Below are 27,639 nucleotides of genomic sequence, written 5' to 3'. Positions count from 1 at the left end.
TACAAAATATATCCGAATATTTATTAAGAATTTTACAGAGCTCTGGAGAATTTTTTCACCCATGCATTATACATACAAACATATATATGTACAAAGTGGGAACACAGAAACACTATCAGTGACAGCATTACTACTTTCTGACCTTTGTTCAAAAATGATGTGCATACCACTTTAGGCTTTCTGCTTCCAAAAAATTTAGAAACTTAATCACTTTTATTTTACAATATGCATGTACATTGTATCATTACTTACACAAGTAAAATATACCATTTCCTGAAGATTTGAAACACTCAATTTCAATACATGGTACATAGACTGTACCTACAAAAGTGAACCTTCAAATTCCAACACGATTTCACTTACCAAATCAAGGGTTAACATATATACAATGTACATATATGTATATAAGCACTGATTCCAACAACACCCGATACCAACAAGTGTCGGATCCACAACGTGGATACAAGGTCAAATACAAGAATTATACAAAGCACTAAAATGACCTATGACAGGAACAATTAGATATTCAAATTACACGTTTGTTGTTTTTGACTTGCTAATCAATGTTTTCTGAGGAGCGTGTAAGGACACATCCTATTTGTCCAATGGGCTGATCCACAACTGTGTAATCTGCAGCGTAAGTACGTTTGTAGATTTAATGTAGTTTTAGTGCTAGTGTTGTTTTTGTAAGTACGTTTGTAGATTTAGTGTAGTTTTAGTGCTAGTGTTGTTTTTGTAAGTACGTTTGTAGATTTAGTGTAGTTTTAGTGCTAGTGTTTTTTCCTTTGTATATCTTTAGCCAACTTATGTAAACCTTTTCATTTGTCCTGAGGAACAGACAGATCGTCCCGAAAATTTGACCTTCTATTTGTTCTTGTCATTGGTAATTTTAGTGCTTTGTGTGTGTGTGTGTGTGTATATATAACTATATATATGTATGTATATACAGTCTACTCCAGATATATTGAAATTCAGGTGACCAACCTGATTTGTTCATTATATCCATAGTTCAACATACCGATCTTAAACCATATAAATAATGTTACTGAGGATTTATGTTTTACTTCAATATTCAGTATAACAGAAAGTTTAATATAAGTGGACTAGACTGTATGTCTCTATGAGTGTATACAAAATGCAATGTAAAGAATTGCTAAAAACCACACTTTGCCTCAACACTGTAGAACCGGGAGGACGGAATATCTCCGGAGCGGAATCTCTGCTCGCTGGGCCTCCACAGAGTGACTGCCAGTCCTACAGTCTGAGCTCTTAAATCCCTAATTCTGCATTGTGTAAATAACCATATGTGCATTATTATTACACATACTGCATGACAAAAAAAAAAGCACATGCAAACAAGGATGTAAATATCGTTACAATAATTTTTCCTATATGTACAAAGCACAACACAAATTAGTTTTTGATATTTTGATTTTTACAACCAAAAACAAAATGGTTATAAACTTAACTCCAAAAAAAAAAAAAAAAAAATGTCAAGGTATAAAAGTCAAATAACAAAATAAAAATTATAAATATAAAACCATATCTATCCAAGGGAAGCAATCCATGTATGTATAGTGGAATAAACAACCATGTACTTAATTGGATATATAAACTCAAAACAGAAAGAAAAAGCACACAAAGAAAACAACTGTAAATTGCTGACTGATGATTAATGGACAGGAACCAGAAATCAAGGTAGGTAACCCTTGCTTGTTTTCATTTACACACAGTTCTGTTTCTGTTAAAAATTTGCACTGTTTCTATACAAAATTAAGTACTTAAAACATGTATGTATAAAGTTTTGGGGTAAATGCACAATGAAGACTAGGATCGTGAGATACAGATATAAAAAAAATAATTAACAAGTAATTCACAAATTAGCTGGTATAGTAAACAATATACATGTACTAAATATAGTAAATAATCAACTAGTAAATGACTAGTAATTCTACTAAAGTATTGGGTAAAATCTGGTTTTGTAATAAATTATCAAACTTTTATATATAAAAAAGGAATGAGTCACAAAGGTCACAAACCTAACCTACTGCAATCCCATAATGCATCTGACTAGGCTTCCTAGTAACCTAGTACAAAGAGTCCTGCAGTGCTAAATGTTCAATGAATCATGTTTTGTGAATAGCTGCTGACTATCATTCATCGTAACCCCATTTTGCTTTCTGGGCTTTCACATCACACCTCAAAATCGATGCAAAACAGATGCCTAGTATCTGCAAAGTAAACATTTAAATCTTAATATCATTTATTTCAAAACAACAAGCTTGTTAAATTACACAATTTTCAAGTTGCTTTATAATGATAAATCATCAACACTGTTGGACAATCTAACCTGCAGAACAGCAATGCCCACTGCCACAGATGCCACAGGGATGAGGTTGGTTTCCAGCCACTTCTCCCCTGAGGGGATACAACCCTCGGTGTAAATCTTTGTTTCCCTGTCAGTATTCTAATAAAACACGACGTGATAAGTCAGGATACGGGGGTAAATCTATACATATCAACTTGCCATTCAACATTACTACTAATTACTGTTTATTTAGTGGCAAGTTTTAGCGTTATTCCCTCTCATATCTCCACTAAGAACCTACTCCTGCCTCTCAGTGTTCTTATATAGGAATTAGTAGAGAACTTAGGGAGTTTCTCCTCGCAAAAATTGACAAAAATTCCCTATAATGGTGTCATAATTTCCCAAGGATTAGATTAAAGGTTTAGTTAAACTTAATGAAACTAATTTTGTAACGAATATTTTAAGCATGACCTACTATTGCTTCTTGATGTGAGAGAATATTAGACAGTGAAGGATATTTTTATCATTTAATGAAGCGTTTTGGGACCTTGTATAATGTTAATTTTATGACACATGTGGCATGTCAAATATCTTTGAAGTATTATGTGATAAAGTTGAGCCAAAAAGTATAGTTAAAAAAAAATATATAGTTACATAATTTTTCTATCTATGAAGGATTCAACATTAAAATGTTCCCAATGTCCAAGTGATTTTCTCAAATCAATAGCACATAGGGTAGCTTTTAAGATTTATGAGGAAAATACTGCCTCTAGAAATCTCCCTCTAAGGACTCTACCACCAAGGCCCATCCCTCTAATGACCCTCAAACTAGGAGCCCTCCCTCTAATGACCCTCAAACTAGGAGCCCTCCCTCTAATGACCCTCAAACTAGGAACTCTCCTTTTAATGACCCTCAAACTAGGACCCCTCCCTCTAATGACCCTCAAACTAGGACCCCTCCCTCTAATGACCCTCAAACTAGGACCCCTCCCTCTAATGACCCTCAAACTAGGACCTCTCCCTCTAATGACCCTCAAACTAGGAACTCTCCCTTTAATGACCCTCAAACTAGGAGCCCTCCCTCTAATGACCCTCAAACTAGTAGCCCTCCCTCTAATGACCCTCAAACTAGGACCCCTCCCTCTAATGACCCTCAAACTAGGACCCCTCCCTCTAATGACCCTCAAACTAGGAGCCCTCCCTCTAATGACCTTCAAACTAGTAGCCCTCCCTCTAATGACCCTCAAACTAGGAGTCCTCCCTCTAATGACCCTCAAACTAGGAGTCCTCCCTCTAATGACCCCCAAACTAGGAGCCCTCCCTCTAATGACCAACAAACTAGGAGCCCTCCCTTTAATGACCAACAAACTAGGAGCCCTCCCTTTAATGACCAACAAACTAGGAGCCCTCCCTCTAAGACCACATCAGGTCCCAGGGCCATGACACTTAGATGAGTTCACTTTTCATATGATTTAAGCCTCACTTGGGACTGAGATTGAAAGTGAGCTTGTCAAATTTTTATGGCCCTGGGACCAAAATTTAGGTATCAAACAAAGACTGGAGAATGTCATTTGAACATTACATGTGTAATTAGTAGGTACAGAAGCAACCAATATCTGTAACTAATAAGTGTAAAATGACACATGACTAGAGGAACTGTAATGTTACTGAATACTTACAATGATCATTCCGAATCCACAGTGACGATTCTTTATCACATCCTACAAATAAAAACCAAAACTATCAGTAAATGGATAGATGCTCCTCAAATAGCATCTAACCAATGAACTACTTCATACGACGAACGAATCACAGATTCAGAAAAACTTTTCAAAGGTAACGACTAAAAATTCATTAATTATGAAACTTAATTATTAAACTTGACTATAAATTCATTAGCATATGGCCTTGTAGACAGGTATGGCCTTTCATATTAACAAATTTCATCTAAGGATGCTTTGTGCCAAGTTTGGTTCCCTATATATTCGCACTTCAAACTTTGATACCCTATTGTGACACCATTATAACCCCAGGGGTCGTGATTTTTACAAACTCGAATCTCCATTTTGTCAGGAAGCATTCATGTAAAAAAAATTTCTTTTGTAATTTCTTTATTTTTCTTTCATAATAACAAACAAACATTGAAGTCAATATCAATAGCATTTGTTTTGAAAACACACCCACACCCACACACACACACACATACCACCCTCACTCTTGACTCTCTACACCTGAACACTTTCAAAGAGTGCATACATACTGTACACATAAAAGAACAGATCTCGTTAAGTGGTTACTTGCGTTGTTTATAACAAAGTCTATACACTATATGAAAAGGAAAAAAGTAATAACAGCAGTAATGAATGAAATATGTGTAATAACAAAATACTTTGAAACAATGACCACTGTTTTTCAAAACTTTTCAATCTAAAATTTTGACTTGCAGCATATTTTTCCACTTTATATTTTATCTTTAAATGACATAATAATCCATATAGATTTGACATTTTATTTTGCAATAAACAAATGAAAATATATTGCTTAGCATAGAGAATAATACAATTAATGACTTTGTTACGAGAAGATACCGGAATTTCATCAAAAATTATGTTCGATACATTGAAACCAACTCTTTCATGCGTCTTTCTGTAAATGTGAAGGCTCAACTCACTCCATAATGGTGGAGTTTTTTCACAAAAAGTAAAAACATTTACAATTGTTTCCACATTTTCCTTACAAAATCTTCAACAATCTGTGGAATTAATACTTATTTTCTTTAGGTAATACCCATCAGGGAGTAATCTATGTAAAATTCTAAATTGCAACCACTGTACAGCTGAATCACATGTTGTTTTAAAACAAACTTTAAAAATATCTTTAAGTGAAACAGTATTTACTCCATATACAATTAATTGTTGCTTCCATTTGTTTATAGAAGCTGGATTAACATCTTTCACATTCAAAAAGTTGTAAATGATCTTGGAACGTTTTTCTACCATTAAAGTAGGTTCAAAATATATAAGCAAACATGGAATAGGAAATCTTCTGATAGAAGTTTTGTCGATGGACAATAGTTTCAAATATTTTGAAATTGCTGATTTAACGCTATTATATTTCCTAGTACAGAAATCATCAAGATTATGTAAATGTTGAAATACAACACAGGATAAAAAATTGCCATCTTCATCTAAACAAGAGGCCCAGGGGCCTTATAGGTCACCTGAGTATCATGTAACAACCTTCCAATGTTTGAATTAGGTTTGTATTTAAATATAAGAATTTTACTTTTGGATGGAAGAAACATTGAATAGCTATGTGGTCAGCCCCGCCTTTGCACCAGAACCCCTGACCCAGGGGCCATAAATTTCAGTTTTGAAAGAAGCATCCTTGATCATCATTATCATACTATTAGTTTGTCTACTTAATACCCAGCAGCAGAGGAGATTTTCAAAGAAATAAAATGCATTTTCACTATATGATCAATAGGGCCCCACCCTAATACCAGAACCCCTGACCCAGGGGCCATGAATTTCACAATTTTGAAAGAGGCATCCTTGCTCATCATAACCATGCTATTGGTTTGTCTACTTAATACCCAAGGACAGAGAAGAAGATTTTCAAAGAAATAATGCATTTTCACTATATGACTTATAGAGCCCCACCCTAGCACCAGAACCCCTGATCCTGGGGCCATGAATTTCACAATTTTTAACAAGAGGTACTGTGAGCAATGCTCACTAAGAATACTCCCCCGCTTACCCCAATCTCCCAAAGGGTGTTGGTAATAGGTATAAACTACCTCTTTTCTGAGTGTTGCTACTTCGATGTCCAGTGCGCATGACCTTTGACCTTTTGACCCCAAAATCGATAGGGAACATCTTCATCCCATGGGTAGTCCATATGTATGATATGGTGACTGTAGGTGGAAAGGATAACGCTTTAGAGCCCGGAAACCATATTGCTACTTCAATGTCCAGTGTGCTTGACCTTTGACCTTTTGACCCCAAAATCAATAGGGAACATCTTCATCCCATGGGTAGTCCATATGTTTGATATGGTGACTGTAGGTGGAAAGGATAACACTTTAGAGCTCGGAAACCATATTGCTACTTCAATGTCCAGTGCGCTTGACCTTTGACCTTTTGACCCCAAAATCGATAGGGAACATCTTCATCCCATGGGTAGTCCATATGTATGATATGGTGACTGTAGGTGGAAAGGATAACACTTTAGAGCCCGGAAACCATATTGCTACTTCGATGTCCAGTGTGCTTGACCTTTGACCTTTTGACACCAAAATCGATAGGGAACATCTTCATCCCATGGGTAGTCCATATATATGATATGGTGACGGTAGGTGGAAAGGATAATGCTTTAGAGCCCGGAAACCATTGCGTCCACAGATGGACGGACGGACAGACGGACAACCCAATTCCAGTATATCCCCCCCACAACTTGTTGCGGGGGGTATAAAGAGGCATCCTTGCTCATCATTACCATGCTATTAGTTTGTCTACTTAATACCCAGAGACAGAGAAGAAGATTTTCAAAGAATTTCTACATTTTCACTATATGACCAATAGAGCCCCACCCTAACACAAGAACCCCTGCCCCAGGGGCCATGAATTTCACAATTTTGGTAGAGGGCTCAACGCTCATTATAATTATGCCCACAGTTTGGCTTCTTGATGTCCAGGAGTAAAGAAGAAGATTTTTTAAAATTACACTCATTTTGATGGTTTTTGCCCCACCCCTCAGGCCCCAGGGGGGCAGGGACTACGAATTTCACAATTTCTGTTCCCCTTCACCCACAGATGCTATATGCCAAAATTGGTTGAAATTGGTTCAGGGGTTTCAGAGAAGAAGCTGAAAATGTTCAAATGTTAACGCACGACGACGGACAAAAACAGATAGCAATAGGTCACCTGAATGAATTCAGGTGACCTAAAAATCTTGTACAACCTTGACTCCTTTATCATACCAAGTTTTGAAAAATACAGATTTATTTGCAATTTTAACATTGGAGTTGTACCATACAGGGATATGTGGAAATTGTTTTTAAAATTTTCTTGTTTATCCAATACCGTCATAAAACATAGCCATGAATCTAGAACATCCTTCCACAAAGAATTGTTTCTGCTGTACAAGTATTGTGGCACAAATGTATCTCCAAAATCAAATAGTTTTCCAAGGATGTCCTTCCCATTACACAGCAAAGAAAAAAATGTAATGAAAGAATTGAAATCTATCATTTTCAAACCTCCATTCATGTAAATTTCAGTTTTTCTGGCCAAGTGGTTCTTAAAGATTTTTAAATGATCCCATTCCATTTCTGCATTTTTGTGATTGTTCCCCCTTTAAAGGGGACATAGTCCTTATTCTAAACAAACTTGAATCCCCTTCACCTAAGGATGATTTGTATCAAGTTTGATTGAAATTGGTCCAGTGCTTCTGGAGAAGATTTACCTATATATCAGCATGTAAAACTTTGATCCCCTGATGTGTCCCCACCACACCCTTGAGGGCCATGATTTGAACAAATTTTAATCTACTCTCTATCAGAAAGCTTTCACTTAAATCTCCACTCTTATAGCCTGGTGGTTCTTGAGAAGATTTCCCCTATATATTCGAATGTATAACTTTGATCCCCTATTGTGGCCCCATTCTACCCCTAGGGAATATTATTTTTAATAAACTTGAATCTCCACTATGTGACAGGAAGCTTTCATGTAAATTTCAGCTTTTCTGGCCCAGTGGTTCTTGAAAAGAAATTTTTTAAATGACCCCATCCTATTTTTGCATTTTTGTGATAATCTCTCTTTTAAAGAGAGTCCCTTTATTTCAACAAACTTGAATCCCCTTCATGATTTGTTCCAAGTTTGATTGAACTTGGCACAGTGGTTCTGGAGATTTACCTGTATATCTGCATGTAAAACTTTGATCCCCTATTGTAACCTACCCCCTGGGTCATGATCTGAACAAATTTGACAATAGACAATGGACAAATTTCGATTAGAAAAGCTCACTTGAGCTAAAAGGTCTAGTTATTGAATTGATAAAGAGAGAGCTACTGAACAGACCGGTACATATGTATTAATAATTACTTACTCCGGTGGGTTTACAGCACGAGAATGGGACCCCGCACGCATCTATACTGCCTTTAGAGGAACAGTTAAAGTAACGATTCAATTCCCAGTCCGCATAGCTCTTTACTCCACAACATTTTAGCTGAAAGATAATGGAAGTCAGACAAATTCTATCACATTCTGAAGTTTAAGTCTGTGTGAGGTAAAAGTCTACAAGATTCTGTAAATTTAAATCTGTGTGAGGTAAAAGTCTGTAAGATTCTGTAAATCTGAGTCTGTGTGAGATAATGGAGCATTTACTCAGTCCTGCTGGACCCAGTCTATAAGGTTCTGTAAATCTGAGTCTGTGAGGTAAAAGTCTGTAAGATTCTGTAAATCTGAGTCTGTGTGATGTAAAAGTCTGTGAGATTCTGTAAATCTGAGTCTGTGAGAGATAATGGAGCATTTACCCTGTCCTGCTTGACCCAGTCTATAAGGTTCTGTAAATCTGAGTCTGTGTGAGGTAAAAGTCTATAAGGTTCTGTAAATCTGAGTCTGTGTGAGATAATGGAGCATTTACTCAGTCCTGCTGGACCCAGTCTATAAGGTTCTGTAAATCTGAGTCTGTGTGATGTAAAAGTCTGTGAGATTCTGTAAATCTGAGTCTGTGTGAGATACTGGAACATTTACCCTGTCCTGCTTGACCCAGTCTATAAGGTTCTGTAAATCTGAGTCTGTGTGAGGTAAAAGTCTATAAGGTACTGTAAATCTGAGTCTGTGTGAGGTAAAAGTCTGTGAGATTCTGTAAATCTGAGTCTGTGTGATGTAAAAGTCTGTGAGATTCTGTAAATCTGAGTCTGTGAGAGATAATGGAGCATTTACCCAGTCCTGCTGGACCCAGTCTATAAGGTTCTCTAAATCGGAGTCTTCTCTGTAGTTGATGATCATATTCTGCACCTGAGACTCTATTTGATTTTTTATCTGTAAGAACAATGATAAAGTAATAGTCAATATCAAATCCCCTACCTTTCTTTAAAATTAACGAAGTAGGATAGTGGTCCATGAAGGGTAATCCCCCCATATCTTTTTATCTTTTTGTAAATGAACTACGTAGCTTTATATAATCACACAGAGACCTCCTCAGTGAAGGTGTAAATAGTAACAACTTTATCAACTTGAATTTTGCAGTAATCTATTTATTTAAGTGTACATTCTGGTTATTGCTTAAAGATTACAATAAATCATATCCAGGAAAGTTTGGAAATCAAAATCTTCCCCCAGACTTCCTCAACTACAAATATCGCGAATAATTCTGTGTAGGAAAAATAGGTTACGATGATGTTCTCCTGCACGTGCCTTCACGGTGAATGAAACGTTTGATTTCTCCAACATTGAGGATTAAAGTGCACTACAACAGCACATGATAGACCCGTTAATTGTGTATTATGATCATAAACAGATGAGTGTGCAAGGGTCAAAATCATGTTAACCTTGGTACAACAATTGACTTAAAACAATATATAATATCTTCAATTGTTCAAATAACCATATTTCATTTTTCTTCATGTATTTAGATTTCTTTCACCTGTCTAAGACGGGACGTATAAAAAATTGATTGGGAATTTCAAAATTGATAATTATGATCAAATATTATTTTTTATCAATCAATGAAAACTCACATCTCTGCTCATTTTTGATATCTTGCACTGTAATTGTAAAATCTAAGAATAGGGTGACTTGTATTACAAACCAGAGTAACAATTGTTAAATTATGGTAACATTGAGTCTGATATAAAGATGACCAATCATGTATCGTTTGTTAAGTTCTAAGTGTTCTAGTCACCAGTTTTGATGTGTGAAATTATTTAGTCATATATCAAATAATAGCTATCACCTATAATCACATGACTGTGTATCGTGGTCTAGCTATCACCTATAATCACATGACTGTGTATCGTGGTCTAGCTATCACCTATAATCACATGACTGTGTATCGCAGTCTAGCTATCACCTCTAATCACATGACTGTGTATCGCAGTCTAGCTATCACCTCTAATCACTTGATTGTGTATCATGGTCTAGCTATCACCTCTAATCACATGACTGTGTATCGCGGTCTAGCTATCACCTCTAATCACATGATTGTGTATCATGGTCTAGCTATCACCTCTAATCACATGATTGTGTATCATGGTCTAGCTATCACCTCTAATCACTTGATTGTGTATCATGGTCTAGCTATCACCTCTAATCACATGACTGTGTATCGCGGTCTAGCTATCACCTCTAATCACTTGACTGTGTATCGTGGTCTAGCTTAGCTGCAGAACTGTAGCTCTCTGAAAAAATATTTTGACATAACAGAGAGCTACAGAGCCACCCCTTATAAAAACCTTCGATTTACGGCGCACAAAAAGCTGCGCACGATTTAGGCCTTATATCGTTGAATTCTTGAGTTGCTGTCTCATAAATTTAATATAAAAAAATTCTTAACATATTTTCCTACTATACTTGTGTCTAAACATACCTTCAAATATTCATTAAAGCCCCATACGACCTGAAAACTCCAAGCTTCAAATGATTTCGTTTGTTGACGTAGCCATGTTAGGTAGCTGGTCAATTCGAATCCTGGTTAATTTCCATACTTGCACAATAACGTCTAGATGTGAACTAATATCCCCACAAATATTTTTGCTAAATATTTTAAATAATATATCACCCCAGTGCCTTTAAATAATAATTATTCAAATAGCTAAACTCACGGCAATGCGGCTTTCATTAGTCTGGTCCGGTCGCCATCCCTGCCACACGAGTGTTGAGGACTTTAGTAGCATTTTCATGAATCAAGAGCTTATTTTACCTTTAGAAAAACTTTATTTTTTTAAATTTCTATAAATTATTCGTATTGATAATAAATGAAGAGCAAATACATAACATATAACGAATTTTATTAATATATACCAACAACAACAGGGTACGAATTGACCGGCTACCTAACATGGCTACGTCAACAAACGAAATCATTTGAAGCTTGGAGTTTTCAGGTCGTATGGGGCTTTAATGAATATTTGAAGGTATGTTTAGACTCAAGTATAGTAGGAAAATATGTTAAGAATTTTTTTATATTAAATTTATGAGACAGCAACTCAAGAATACAACGATATAAGGCCTAAACCGTGCGCAGCTTTTTGTGCGCCGTAAATCTAAGGTTTTTATAAGGGGTGGCTCTGTAGCTCTCTGTTATGTCAAAACATTTTTTCAGAGAGCTACAGTTCTGCAGCTAGGTCTAGCTATCACTTATAATCACATAACTGTGTATAGCAGTCTAGCTATCACCTATAATCACTTGACTGTGTATCGTGGTCTAGCTATCACCTCTAATCACTTGATTGTGTATCGTGGTCTAGCTATCACCTCTAATCACATGACTGTGTATCGCGGTCTAGTTAGCAACTTTAATCACATGACTGTGTATCGTGGTCTAGCTATCACCTATAATCACATGACTGTGTATCGCGGTCTAGCTATCACCTCTAATCACTTGATTGTGTATCATGGTCTAGCTATCACCTCTAATCACTTGATTGTGTATCGCGGTCTAGCTATCACCTCTAATCACATGACTGTGTATCGTGGTCTAGCTATCACCTCTAATCACATGACTGTGTATCGCGGTCTAGCTAGCACCTCTAATCATTTGACTGTGTATCATAGTTTAGCTGTATACAGAGATGGCCACCCAGGTAACATTTTGCAAGCTCTAGTAACTGGAATTTTAAAATTATTCAATCATCTAATAAACAATTATTAACATTTTTCCTGTCAATATGAATCTTATTGTTGATGTTTATTTTTTCTTACTTTTTTTCTTTTTTTTAAAAAAAATAAATCTTTTTTTCAAAATGATATAAATCTGCTTACCCAATCTTTGTATGCAAATGCGAGGATGCCAAACAGAAGTTCTGCTGCAAAAATCAGTCCAACTAACACAGAAAACTGAAAATGAATACATAAAATTTATATAATTTACATTTCTCCATAAACAAACACATTAAAGTGAGTTTCTGTATATTGCATAATCATTTATTTTCATGGTATTGAGTTGCCATGGTTTTTAGAACACACCTTCCTTACGAATAATTTGTTGTAACTGTCGTACTGGGTAAAACTTGCGATCCCATTTCAGACATTAAAATTTACAATTCATTTACTGCTGATAATATGTTCGAAAGTAACCCATGAAAGAAAGTTGCTGTGGTTTTGTTACTTTTCATGGGCTTCAAAATTTCATGGTTTTTCCAACATCAAAAAAAAAATATATAAAACAGAATAAATAAATAAATAAAAATAATAATTTTAAAATAATACAATTTTGTTGGACTGTTAATTCATGCACAACTTTCTTTTATTCATTCATAACAATGTTCATTGTTGATCACTTGATTGTGGCTTTGCTCAAAATTGGAGTTTGACATATGATATTAAATCCATTTAATTAATAAAGTATATATTTTAAGAAACATTGTGAAATAATGATTTATTTATTATTGGCAACCAGAGCTTTAATGTATATGGACATAAGGAAAAAATCTAATACTGCCTAATAAAACTATATGCATGTAGTATACATTAAATAGAGGGATAAAAGTTTCCAGATACAAGAATAATATGCAATATGATATATATAAAAACTTTAACCACATCCACAAAATTAATACTACATGTATTGTTAATGCAACAAGGGAGAAAACTGCAGTTGGATTACAAATTTGTAAAACATACTCTGAGAAACTGTGGAGTTTGACCTATTTTCATTTCATCAAAGAATTTTGTGCATATATTTCCTTCATCTAATAAATTATATGTAGACTTTCAAGAAGAGGTGTTGAGTTGTATAACTGTTACTGTGCATTAATTGGCACAAATCTTTAGCACTTCCTAACTGGAAGAAACCAGTATGTGGATCATTATTAAATTTAATATTAAACTGGATGCATTTAGATAGTGAAGACTATGCAGGATAAGTCTTTTTAGGCCCCTATAAAACAAAAAAATTTAAAACTTTAAAAAAAAAAATAAACCTTTTTATTTCAGAAAGATATTATGTCCAATATAGTGCAATATAATTGGTCCCTGTCAGAGAAAATGTTATTTGTTGTGACTGTTTTTTCTTTCAGGAAACAAAATTTTACTCTCACATATGGGCACTGAAAATGATAAATTTATGGTATACATATAAATAAGAAGTTTGTCCAAGCCTGCACTCAACTGTTTTCTAGACGAACAAGAGCAACACTCATATTGCAAAATATGTCCATCCAAAATATTGAATTCTAAATGTTTTATAGGTATTTGAAAATATTTCGAGAACTTTGGTATTTTTTCCAGGTCAACCTCAAAAGGAGGAAATTAACAATGCTTTAATTTTGGAGTCACTTTGAACAATGACTACTAATCACATAGTCATGTTTGCAAACAAAAGTATATTTCTACATCTATGAATGATCTGGAGCATGGAATTTACACATCACACATTTTCAACTCATATTCTGTTATGAATATTCATTGGTGAAATGTTCAAACGTAGATCATATTGTCTGACTTTGGTATGACTTTCTATGTTGACTGTCTCTCAATTCATCAATATCAAGTTCAATAAACAACTAAGTTGAATTTTTTTTAAAATGGAAGTTATTTGAGCAACTTTAAAATATAAAAGAATGAAAGGTGAAGATAACAAACAACGGTAATTCTCATAACTCCTCATCTTCACTAGCCAAGGGTTTTCGGACCGAAAACCCTTGGCTAGCTACGATGAGAACTAAAAGCAATACAAAATTATAGAGTTGGGCAAATTACATACAAAAGGCTGTCATTATATGACTGTCCTGTCCCTTTAAACCTAGAGCTGAAAATAGACTTCTACATGTTTTACATGTATGTAACCAGAGTATTTGGACACTTTTCCCCCTTACTTATCTGAGAGTGCTTGTTGTATGGATACTGTTAAATTTACATACATATAAAATACTCCATATCCACTGGTTTAGATTGGAATGTAGGGGTTTGTAAAGTCCTAGCCCTTTAAACAACACTCACAAACAAAAAGTTCAAGTCACCATGACCCATAAATTATGTAGGACCTAGAAAAACATCCATATGGAAAGTACTCTACCAAATCATTATCGATTGAGTTGTCTGCAAAATCAATATGTAGCATTGACTTTTAAAAGGTTTCAAAAAAAATAAATTGTAACCGACAGTCTTCAAAGCAAACACTACAATGCAAGATTTATTGATCAGTAACACTTTGATTATCTAGGTGACTACACCATCTACCCATAAAAGAACTCTATAACACTTGTCCATTTTGTATTGTTGATAACACAAGGTATGATGTCAGCTTGATGTTCACTTCACAATATTTCAACCCCTCTGGGATGAAGACATCTTTCCTTTTTTAGAGAATAGCAACATGTATTTTTACTTAAGATTACAACAGGATATCGAGTAACAAGGTCACATCATAATATCTATTATCTATTTTTAGTAACATAGCTTGCCCTTTGACTTCACAACCCCATAGGAAAGCACAGATCGAGAACCTTTTTAGAAGACAAAACATGGTGCAAAATATTAACATCTAACATCACACACTTTTCAAATTGTTCCTGAGAGACAAAATATCATTTTTTAGTTGTGATGTCACTGTGTTTAGTAAAGGGGTCATGCCCTTTGACCTGTCACCAAAAGGCTATCTTGCTCAATGTTTTCATTATACCAACCAGTGATGTAAATATGAACACATCCTTTTTGGAAAATTTCTGAAACCAACAATCTAATTTTAGTAACAGGTCACACCCTTTGACCTTGTCACTCCAGAGACAAACTTTTATAGGAAGTAAATATGATGTCTGTATCTCTTACAGTTCAACAGTTATTACCAAATATACTGACATGCAAAAGAAAAACAACTTCAACTTCAATCATTATTTACTGCTAGCAATTTTGAATTGTATAATATCATACACATTCCCGAGCAATTCACACTTGATTGAAATTGGTTACACTATGCAATCTAACATCCAGGAGACATCAATACATTCCTCGATTAGCATGCACACGGATACATGCGACAGCATTTCATGCATCTTAGACATGTTGTTATCCTTCAGGTATCTAATACTGAAATCCGTTTCCCATATTGTGTAAAGGATGCCTAGGCTACCAAATGATGCACGCAACAGGGCAGTGCAGTTACTGTTGGCTGAAAACACCCAAAACGCTGTGGCAAGAGTTTCAAATGTCCACAAAAGCACAATATTTCATCTCTACAAATATCTTACATTGACAGATACAACTGCTGACTGTCCTCAAACAATCAGCCTGAAGATTACAAAGACTTCATCAGGATTGGTTCATGAGGTTGCAACGTTTGTGCAACTGGGTTATAACTGCACAACAAACTGCAAATGAGACACTAGGGTCCCATGAAAAGCCGAGATACTGAGCTGAGGTGTCTCCGTTCTTACGGTAACAAGCCGCATTTTGCTGCAGTGGTAATCATCATCAACATGAGTCAGACTCTAATGATTGTGATGACATCATACATACATGCTTTCTATGCAAAGATGGTGCTGTGCACTTTTCTCTGAGAAGTCAAGATTCCCACTTCACTGCTCAGATGAGTATTGGTGTGTTTTTCACTGTCGCAGTGAATGTTATAATGATAACTGCAGGGTGGAATGTGACAGATTTGGTGGTGGATGATTGTGTTTTGTTTTACGTCCCTCTCAAGAATTTTTCACTCATGTGGAGATGTCACCAATAACGGTGAAGGGATTCAAATTTAAGTCTATACTCGGCGCTTACGGCCATTGAGCAGTGAGGGTTCTTTAGCGTGTCACAACTACTGTGACATCCATTTGTAAGGTCATCTCCAAGGACCTTGACATTTACATCTGATGTCGAGTGTTTGGCGATGGGACTGTCACTACCTGTTTTAACAATTTAGGTCTGTTGCGACCAGGATTCGAACCCTGACCTTCCGCATGTGGGGATAACGCTCTACATTTAGACCTTCACAACAGTTAATTTGGTGGTGGTAGTGTTTTGGTGTGGGATCTGTATTGACCGTAAAACCCACCTGGTCATTATCGAAGGCAATTTGACAGCTCAGTGGTTCTACAATCTGTTCCTGTGCCATTTGTCCACTAGCACAATTCAATTTTTCAACAGTGTCAACTGTCACATGGCACAATAAGTAATGGACTATCTTCATCAAAATGTCAACACCCTACCTTACCTTCCATACAGTCTAAATCTCTCTCTCTCTACCCACTTTGCATTAAGCACTTCTGGAGGAATGCTAGAACATCCCTATGGTACAAACAAACTGTGTAACAAACTCTATAAATCTCAAAATCTGAGCAGCAACAAAAGCCTAGGTGGGGGGGGGGGGGGGGGGGGGCATATTTGTTACTGAAGTAGGAAAATTCAAATGGCTACATCTCTGAGCAACAAATGCTAAGGAGGATGTGGCATATTTGTAATTGAAGTAGGAAACTTTCAATGGCTGGTAACACCTCTCCAGGCTTAACATTTTTTGCTCAAGTGTTGATGGTTGACTCTTCTGTGTATCTTCCATTAGTTGTAAAAAGTTGAATGATACATTTTACAGAAATAATAACAACATTACCACAAATTGGAGGTTGCATTTCTTTTGCAAGTCAGTACACAAAAGTAGCAGACTGATAGGACAGATACCTGGTGCCTCAAGGGCAGAAAAATGTAAATCAAAACAAAATTGTGTCTAAAGTGATATTCGACTATAGAATTTTAAAAAAATTATTAAAAAGCTATTGTGTACAAGTACTACTTTAGATCTGATAGATCTGTTTGTCATACAAATTGTGTTCCAGTGTAATAGCATTTATTTTTCTCCATTAACCAATTTTTTCCCTGATGCAAATAAATGTAATCAATGTTTCCTCTATAACTCGGTGTAAACACAGGACATACATCTATGGATGGTAGTGCATGTAGGAAATATATTGTATGGTAATCTCTCTGTCCTAATATACATATACCAGAATGTGGGCTTCTGAAAAATATAATCCTGATGAATTGCTTGTATCTAAAAATGTTCCCATGCTGCAGAGAAAGATGAAATTGAAGTACACAGAAGTTAATTACATAAACAGACGCAGGTTGATGGGAAAATACAAGCTGGCCCCATTTCTACTGATGTAATGATTCCTGTAGTCATTTAGTGTTATCTATATTTGGGCAGATAGACAGACTTACGATCAGAAGGAGCACTGTGTTCTCCCTGAGGGCACCAATACAGCCACAGAATCCGATGATAAACATCACCCCACCGGTGACGATGAATGCCAGGGCAGGGTCAAGGGTCATACTGGTGACCTTCCCTATGTTGTTGAACATGTCCTTCTCTGTCCAAGCCCATAGTCCTATTGCACAAAGCCCTGCACCAACCAGCTAAAATAAAACCAAATCAGAATGAAATCCATTGAATGTCTGCACAAATACTCGAATCAAGCTGAGATAATAGAGGCAGTTAGTTAAACAAAAACTTGTTAATTTATCATTCTTTGAAGAAAAGGGATATATAGTGTTACATTTATCAATTGGCAGACATAATATGTTGTCCAATTATTAGAAATCGATTGAAGTTTTGAACACTGGTCATCAAACTTCATTGGCAGGTCGGTCATGACTAGCAGATGACCTCTATTGATTTTTCAGGTTACAAGTTTTCTACAATGAATGTCACATTTAAGGAGATGACCTTAAAAATGAATATCCTGTATCGCAGTAGGTGGGGCACGCTAAAAAACCCTCAATGCTCAATGGCTGTAAGCACGGAGCATAGGCCTAAATTTGAAGCCCTTCGCCATTATTGGTGACGTCTTCATATGAGTGAAAAATTCTTGAGAGGAATGTTAAACAAGATACAATCAATCAATTAATGAAAAATAAATCTAATGTTAACACATAGGTTACCATTCTGTTTATTGTTGAATAATTTGATTTTACTTGTTACACGCAATTTGATTGGTTCATTTCACTCTATCAACATTCTTTATATCGTATAAACAAAGTTGCCCTTTAGTCCCGCTATATGACGTTATAGGAATGACGTCACAAAATGTTAGGACGTTCAGTTTCCATTTTGTTGCTACAGCGATATTGGTCCGCGTCATATAAAATTGATATTTTCTTTAGAATTATTTACCAAATAATATCAAACAAGGTTGACTAAATTAAATTATAAGGAATATTTGTTTTATATGATATAAAGTAAGTTTGGACAGCTTACACAATATTATAAACTGCGAAGCGGTTTATGATGCATAAACTGCCCCAACTTACTTTATATTGTATAAAATAAAAACACAAATTACTTTCATTCCTTAAATATATACACTCAACAATAATTATGTTTATATATAGCAAGTTTAATTTCATTATTATCATATTATTGAATCATCTGATTTCAAAGTGCACACAAATATTACACAATTAAAAGTTCATAATTTTGTTATTTTTCACAGGTAATAAAAGATGGTAAGTAATTGCAAGTGTTTTGTATTGATCTTCTAATTGATTAAATCTACAAACATAGATGGAAATTAATTGATTAAATGCACATCATTTGCAGGCTGAAATGTTTGTGCATATTATCCTTGCATTTTATTCATGTTATTTTTACATGTTTGTCGGCAACAAAATATTGTGAACCACTACTTTAGTACTAAAAATACTTAATGATCACATTTTCTTTTAAATATACTTTTACACCAAAAAAAAAATTTCAGCAATCTCCATACATCCATAAAATTGCTAAAAATCTATATACAGGAACAACAACCAGACCTCTGTTTACATATTACAAGTAAAACACTTACACAAACTGACACTGTAGTAAATTATGGGAACATTGACCCTGTCAATTTAAAATTCTGTTACTTCTTTTTTTAATAATGAAAGATAGATATTCTTTTATCATTCTCCTTTTATTGATCATAAGATTATTTTATCTTGTTTATCTGTATTGTCTCCATGGAGTCGAGTGTGACTCACGTGGCAAGGGATTTCTAGTTGTCTCTGTTCTGTGTATATATATATCTGTCAGGTAGACAGTTTACCTGCATTTACCTGTACATCTGTACATCTACAGGCAACACATAAATATTTCACTACAGTAAGGGAACTTTCACGAAGAAACACAGAAAGAAGCATTGTGTGTATATATATATATATATATAAAGTGTGCCATAAATCTATATAAGGTATGCAACAAATAGCTTTTGTTCATTTACATGTAGCACATTTCACGATACGTGTCAAATTGTAGGGAGACAGATAGAGAGAGACAGACAGAGACACAGACATGTACATATATGTAAAACGAGAATATATAACACAGGAAAGGCAAAACCTTTCATTTTCAATTTTTTAAATTATAAATAACATTAGTAGCAAAGTAACATTACAAAATAATTCATGGAATGATCAAATCTAAATCGTGATGTTATATTTGTGACATCATAATACAAACAATTCAATGAGATATGAAAATTGCGGGAAAATTTGCTTCAATCAATAAAATTATCAAACAGAATTATTAAACGTTATTAGGATGATTTAACTTTGATTTATAAGTACTAACGAATTTTTTTGTTTTTAATTTTTCTCGTCTCTGGATATCACTTCTTCAGAGCATTTAATATAAAGGCAAAACCAGAAGGAGACATAAAACTCAGCCAAATCGACGACTTCAGCAGATTTTCGGACATTAATTTTTTTTAAGTTCTTGGATTCCAATTCCAAGGTTTCTGAAATTGGCCAGTCTGAAGGTTTTGACCATAAAAAAATTTGAACAATAAAAGGCAACTGTATATCTTATTGTTCAGACTGGTAAATCATTGAAATGAGATCAGGGTGTAAAGGGTAAATACATCAGAGAAAGTGTTGTTTATCACTGTAATCTATATATGTTTATGACAAATGCCTTAAAATCAACACATTCCTACTATTTACTACAATGCACCGTACAAAATACAAATAACAAAAGATCCAACATATGGAACCTGCGTTTCTGTTTAGCCTAGTACAAGATCAAATTTAAGAAAACAAAGGAGAAAATCTTGTACCCCCTAAAGAATATTATCAACATATAATCCATATAACTACGTATACATACTCCTCACACAGGCAACTTCGATGGGAAGACTAAATCTCATAACATAAATTATTAATACTTCATTAGCCAGTTAAGATAAATTTCCTTTCTTACCCAAAACAATACGTTAAATCCGAACATCAGGTATTTCATACAGCAGCTGACCTCGGTCTTATCCCGCCGAAACCTGTGTTTCTTCAGTCTCTGGGCTTTGTACCTGTCCATGGTTCCCTCCAATCTGGCTAAATACGCTACCAATATAGGGATTCTAACAAGTTTACATCATAGCAGATAATTTTTTGACAAGTCCATTGCTCTGGGGCTAGATAACTCGTACTGAAGTTCTTTCGATCAGATTCACTCTGTATATTCCTTGCGTTGGATGATCATTAAATCACCACTTCGGATGATTAAACTTATATGGTTTACTATATGAACATTTTTCGTATACTTTTTCGTGTGTTATCTCCGCTTGACAAATTTTCAGCATTTTCTTAACAAATATTATTCACAGGCACTGGCGGATTTAGAGGGGTGGGGGGTGCACGCTCCCCCCCCCCCCCCCCCCCCCTAAAATTTCCAAAGTTTAGGTTACAAATCAGTGCATACTATAAAAAGAGGGAAAATCAAATCATATCTATAATAATTGATTCTAAAAGGTGAATGTCAAAATACATAAAGTCCCTAACTCCGTATTTTAGGCCTACATATATAAGTAGGAGAAATAAGCATTATATCTTGCTCTAATATTGTCACATATATAAATAACTGTATAGAGATTCCGAGATTATTATATTTTTTCAATAGAAATACTGGTATGCGTTTCTTGAGAATTGTTTATACATGTATATACCTTGGTAAAAAAAAAATTGCAGTCCCTCCTTCCCTCCCCAAAATCATGCATTAACTTTTTATTGGCTATTATAATTTTTTTTTAAAAATCTACAATTCTTATTTCAAAATCGAGAAACATCTGTTGAGGCAAGAGGCGTAACATGTAATGAAAAGGTGCAAACCCTTTTTGCGGACCAAAACAAAATTTAAGTTATTCAATTTTAACGAGACTTTGCGTCGAAATGATATGAAAGGTGGATACTTGCATGTAATAGCATCATTCAAATTTATCAACATCAGTATATCATTTAATTCCACGATGAATAAGACGAAACACTGATAAATATTTACAATATTTTCGTCAGATACAAATATCACTTAAAATTCTTTGAAAAGTATATGTAACGTAAAAGCTTTGTTTAAGAAGCAGACAATTTAAGGTGGGTCCTTAGTCCTGGATTTTTCGGGTTTAGGTAGCATTTTTTTGTTTGGAATCAATAAATTAACATTCAGAGATATGAGAAAAGGCAAAACAGTTAAGGATTTCCATACTAATTTTCATTGCATACACCACTAAAGTCATGTACCCCGATGTAGATTTTTATGAAATTCATTGGAAACAGTTATTTGTTGTAATTTTAATATAAAAACAACAAAATATTTTTTGAATTGCATTTATTTATCGGGAAACATGTCAATAACTAAAACACATGTCATTTTCAATATGTTCATCAAGTTTTACAATAATAAGTGCAGAATTATTGAATTAGCGTTATTCTCCAAAATGTTAAAAAACAAACAAATGTGGACGCATTTTCCTTATAGCATGGTTTACATATCATTTTTTCTGTTTATATTAGTAAAGTTACATCTGTTATAGTTATTTATGGGGAAAAATCCATACCTTTCCTTAATAATTTCAAATCTATAGCTTCCAGAATATGTATACCCCCATACAGCTGGAACCATACAGCTGAGCTATTTAAAATTACTCGGGATTAACATTTTATGTAATTTCATGAAAAGACACAGATAATGATTCCTTATCACCTTGGTAAAATGTTTGTCAAAAATAAAGGAAATCTATCGCATTATGGACTTGATAAATAATCTAATAAAAACAGAGTTATTGTCCTTGGATTCAATATTTTGAAACATATAATTGACTATTCAAATATAACTAAGACTTTAAAAATATTTTATGGCTAACAAGATTTTTTACAATAACTATTGAAAAAGATTCCAACAAAATTTATGTTCCTGACATTAAATCATTGACTTTGCAAAATCCTATGACGTCACAGGAGTGTGGAACTACGTTAAAAGTGAAAAAGAAGTGCCAGGAAATGCTCAGAATGCAGGATTTTGCACCATTTACCGCAGAGCTTTTGGGGGCCTAGGCTGTCCCCAGACCCCTGACCTATTGGGAGTAACCTTTAAATCAGCTCTTCTTTTTATAGATTTAAAATCAGATCTGAGTATAGGGATAAAAATGACTAGAACGTGATAAACAAGTAGTAAAAACGAAATCATTTGCATGTATAAACTGTCTCAAGATCTCCCTAAAATGTTATGCACACAAGCAAAAAAGTGTAAATGGGTGGGGTTGGAGGTCGTGAAAAGTAGCTAAAAGATCGATCAAGTGCTAGGACCCCCCACCCCCTTTCACAAATTCCTGGATCTGCCTATGAGTTGTGTGTAGGGGGGGATTCAATTTCAAGAAATACAAATAGATGGACTCAAATCACAGCTCAATGACGAGCAAATAAGTTTGACTAGAAAGAAATTTACTGATGATAAATTTTGCCTCGTTTGAGTAGTGTTGATAAAGGCGTGTATCTGTTTGTAAGAGGAGATGTAACTTCACCTATGAAGGCTAATTATATGGTTAAATTTTACTCTTAAAATCACTAAAATTCAGGCGCTTTGATGAATAAATTTTATTTTCTAAACTACATGTATGGAGCGCCAAGTTAACATGAACTCAAATAATTGAAGATATCTTTAATCAATTGAAGATATCATTAATCCAATTATTGCACGCAATAATTGAATTGATGGGCACATCAATTCAATTATTGCTTTCATAATGCGTCAATATTAAATCCTGATCTTTTTTGTAATGGTTGTATGAGGACTAAAACAGGACTGATTTCTTTTCCTGTCGATATCGAATCACGATCGTTTTAGTGTTAGAACTAAAATAGAAATCATTTCTCTTCCTGTCGATATCGAATCACGATCGTTTTAGTGTTAGAACTAAAATAGAAATTATTTCTCTTCCTGTCGATATCGAATCACGATCGTTTTGGTGTTAGAACTAAAATAGAAATTATTTCTCTTCCTGCCGATATCGAATCACGATCGTTTTAGTGTTAGAACTAGAATAGAAATTATTTCTCTTCCTGCCGATATCGAATCACGATCGTTTTAGTGTTAGAACTAAAATAGAAATTATTTCTCTTCCTGCCGATATCGAATCACGATCGTTTTAGTGTTAGAACTAGAATAGAAATTATTTCTCTTCCTGCCGATATCGAATCATGATCGTTTTTGCAATGGTTGTATGAGGACTAGAATCTCTTCCTGTCGATATATCATTATGAGAATATCGATATCGTAGGCAAACATTATGTTGTGTATACTAAGACTATCAATTCAAACACATTTATTAATAGAATAGAAATTGTTGATATCGATACGATATCGTTGTGAGAATGTCGATATCGACATCATAAGCAGACATTTTATTGTGCATACTGAGATCGACTGTATTAAATAGAAATTGTCGATATTGATACGATGTCGTTGTGTGAATGTTGATATCAATATATAGTATGCAGACATGCTGTGTATACTAAGAATATTGATTAAAACACATGCAAAATAGAAATTGTCGATGTCGATACGATAGTGTTGGTAGACTGTCGATATCGACATCTGCTGTGTATATCAAGACTATTAAATCAAACACATTTAAAATATAAATTGTCAATATCGATATGATATCGTTGTGTGAATGTTGATATTGAACCGATATCAATTTGATATTGTCGATATTGACGATCTTGAAATCGGATGAGATCTTGGACAAATTCATTCTGCATGATTAAAATCAAACCTCTCACTTCACTCGATATATACGGACACGCAGCAATATATAATCGAACGAAGTGAGAGGTTTGATTTTAATCAGACTGGGACAAATTCAAATTCTTAATTGGCGCAACACATCAATAAGTAATGTTTATTGCCCATGTGTAAAACAAATAACAATGATAGTAATGACATGGCTTAACAGTAGTGTTACATACTTATGACAATAGTAATATTGTATACGTGTGTCTGTAAACTGTAAATGACAGTTATTGTGGATAAGCTTAATACATACATACATATATATTCACACATATATAAACACATATACATGAAGATTGAAAGAACAATTTTGCGCAGAGGGAACCTAACGATTTTAAAAGGCATGTATTATATACTTGTACTGTATATCAATGATTGGCATGTTAACTTGTCTAGACTCAAATCGATCCCCTTATCACAACAAGACCACTTAAATATATTACTAGTTGTGTGAATCCAACCCCCCCCCCCCCCCCAAAGTCTTGAATCCACAAAATATTACAAATCCTTTTTGTATTTCAGGGTAAAATGATAAACTGAACCAGAAACAAACGCAGTACAAATTGACAAGTCTAATGTTTATTTTTTTATGGTAATTTGCTTAGTTATTTCCAGAGATTATGCAACTCGAATAACTAATATTTAACACTAACCTCAATCCCAAATTAAGTATGCATCACATTAATTTTGGAAATAATTCTCCTAAAATACATTTTGTAACTCATTATAAAAATCTCCTAATGTTCAAAGAAAGATAACTCTGCAATCTTTGAGACTGAAACAGACTATATGGCACGCCGTTTTTACATTTAGCATCACATAAATTTTTTAAGATATCTTATAAAAGTTATAAGATGTATTCTAAAGTTTATGATAATCTTGATATCTTATAAAATATATGATATATCTTATACTTTTCCTATACAAGATATCTTATAAAACATATATCTTACAGGGGGTGTTTCCTAGCTCCTCCCGGGCACCTGATCCCACCTCTGGTGTGTCCAGAGGTCCGTGTTTGCCCAGCTCTCTATTTTGCATTGCTTATAGGAGTTATGAGATTGATCACTGTTCCTTATCTTCACCTTTCGTGTAGATCTCATAAACTTTATAAGATATATATTTTATGATATATCTCATTTATAATGAATTTTTATAAGATATCTCATAATCTTTATAAGATATCTTATAACTTTTACTAACTTATAACTTTAATTAGGTCAAGGTTATGTGACACTTATTGTGGCTAAAGCGGAAGCTATCACAAAGCTCCTGATTCCTGCAAACAAGAAAGGGTTAATGGGATTTTTGTGCATGGCTATAAATTACAGAAAATGTTGTCAAATTATTTCCTCAATAGTTGGTCTAAGTACTATTGCAAAATCATGCTAAATCATGTGAATTAGACCCGATACCAACATCTGTTTTGAAATCCTGTGTTGACGACCTTCTTCCAACAATCACCACCATCATCAATAAATCAATATCAGAGTCAACTGTTCCGTTATCAATGAAAAACGCTGTTGTTCGTCCTCTTTTGAAAAGCAAGGATTAGACAAAGAAGTGTTCAAGAACTATCGCTGTCTCGAACCTTTCCTTTATTTCTAAAATCCTGGAAACGTTTGTTAATTCTAGGCTGGAAGATCATCTGCAGTTAAACCACCTGCATGATAGACAACAATTAGCATATCGTGCTCATCACTCAACGGAGACTGCTCTCTTGAGAGTCCATCATGACATCTCATCTGCACTAGACAACGGCTCATGTGTTGTTCTGTTAATGCTGGACTTACATGTATCTGCAGCATTTGATGTGATTGACCACACTATTCTTATCAATCGCCTATAACTCTCATTTGGCATAACCGGCGCGGCTTTGTCATGGATACGGTCATACCTCAGTGATCGATATCAACGCATTGCTATAGGTTGCTCAGAGTCTAAAGACTTCCATCTGGAATTTGGTGTTCCTCAGGGATCGGTCCTCGGGCCAAAGCTATACAGCCTGTTGGCTAAGCCAATTTGTGATATATGCCGTAAACATAACATGGTTTTCCATTGCTATGCAGATGGTACTCAATTGTACATGTCAATAACGCCTATCAGCAACTGGATTAACCTAACATCTCGTTTGCAAATTTGCATATCTGATATTAGTTCTGGGATGCGTTCCAACTCCCTAAAGTTAGATCAAGAAAAAAAGGAGCTTATTGTCTTCGCACCAAAACACAGGGTTAATTATTTTAATGAATTCAGCTTCAACTTTGACGGAACCAAAATCAACGTTTCATCATGTGTGGAAAAACCTAGGAGTCTTGTTTTTTATTCTATGCTAAATATGGCCCACCAAGTTCGAAGCATCGCTAAATCGTGTTATTATCAACTACGTAATATTGGCCGAATTCGACTTTTAATATCGGAGAGTTCTTGCAAGACCCTTATATGCTCACTTGTGACCTCTCGTCTGGATTATGGTAATGCCTTACTGTACGGTATAAGTACCAGTTCCTTGACTAGATTCTAAAGAATTCAAAACACCGCCGCCAGGATCACTACACGTACAAATAAATATGACCACATAACACCCTTGTTAATACATTGGCTCCCCGTTGAACAGCGAATCCAGTACAAACTGCTGCTACAGACTTTTAAACCTTTAAATGGAACATCGCCATTATATTCACAAGAACTTTTCAAATTTTACACACCTTGTAGATCCCTGCTATCAGAAAACTCTGATTTATTCTGGTGCAATCACATGCACATACTAAGACATATGGACACAGACGGTTTGACGTGGTGAGGTGAGTGCTACGCTGGAACAATCTACCCCAGGACCTGAGATCTGAGAGGAATTTTATTCGTTTTAAAAAGTTATTAAAACTTACCTTTTTACCATTGCTTACCCAGATTCTTCTTAGTGTTTATTTAAAATTGCTTATTCTTAAATTGACCTTATTACAAAACACAGCAATTTTACATGTGAACATTACTAGTCCTTTTGAAGTTATATGTAGATTCTTAAGCGTTTTTTAACAAGCATTTTTAAGCTCTAGTATTTATTAAGTAATTTTTATGCTCTTATG

The 27,639-nt window shown here is 34.7% G+C and overlaps 1 protein-coding gene across 6 annotated transcripts; it reads right to left on the bottom strand.

Moving 5' to 3' along the window:
- LOC125669914 (tetraspanin-5-like) lies at positions 1-26,147 on the bottom strand. Of its 6 annotated transcripts, none has more exons than XM_048904749.2 (10): positions 25,969-26,141; positions 20,696-20,832; positions 17,680-17,874; positions 12,295-12,369; positions 10,053-10,079; positions 9,256-9,354; positions 8,417-8,536; positions 3,988-4,029; positions 2,351-2,467; positions 1-2,231 (listed from the first exon to the last, which is right to left on the bottom strand). In XM_048904749.2, the coding sequence occupies exons 1-10, from the start codon at positions 26,024-26,026 to the stop codon at positions 2,154-2,156; spliced, it is 948 nt and encodes a 315-aa protein (XP_048760706.2). In that variant the 5' UTR covers positions 26,027-26,141; the 3' UTR covers positions 1-2,153. The 6 variants fall into 6 exon arrangements, with proteins under 6 accessions (XP_048760706.2, XP_048760708.1, XP_048760707.2 ...); XM_048904751.2 differs by having other exon boundaries at positions 25,973-26,110; XM_048904750.2 differs by lacking the exon at positions 10,053-10,079.
- Positions 26,148-27,639: the final 1,492 nt, after the last annotated feature.

This window comes from Ostrea edulis, chromosome 4, assembly GCF_947568905.1.
Source record: "Ostrea edulis chromosome 4, xbOstEdul1.1, whole genome shotgun sequence".
Classification (NCBI taxonomy): Eukaryota; Metazoa; Mollusca; class Bivalvia; order Ostreida; family Ostreidae; genus Ostrea; species Ostrea edulis.
The sequence above is the reverse complement of the archived record's forward strand: the minus strand, read 5'-3'. Positions and strand labels throughout refer to the sequence as shown.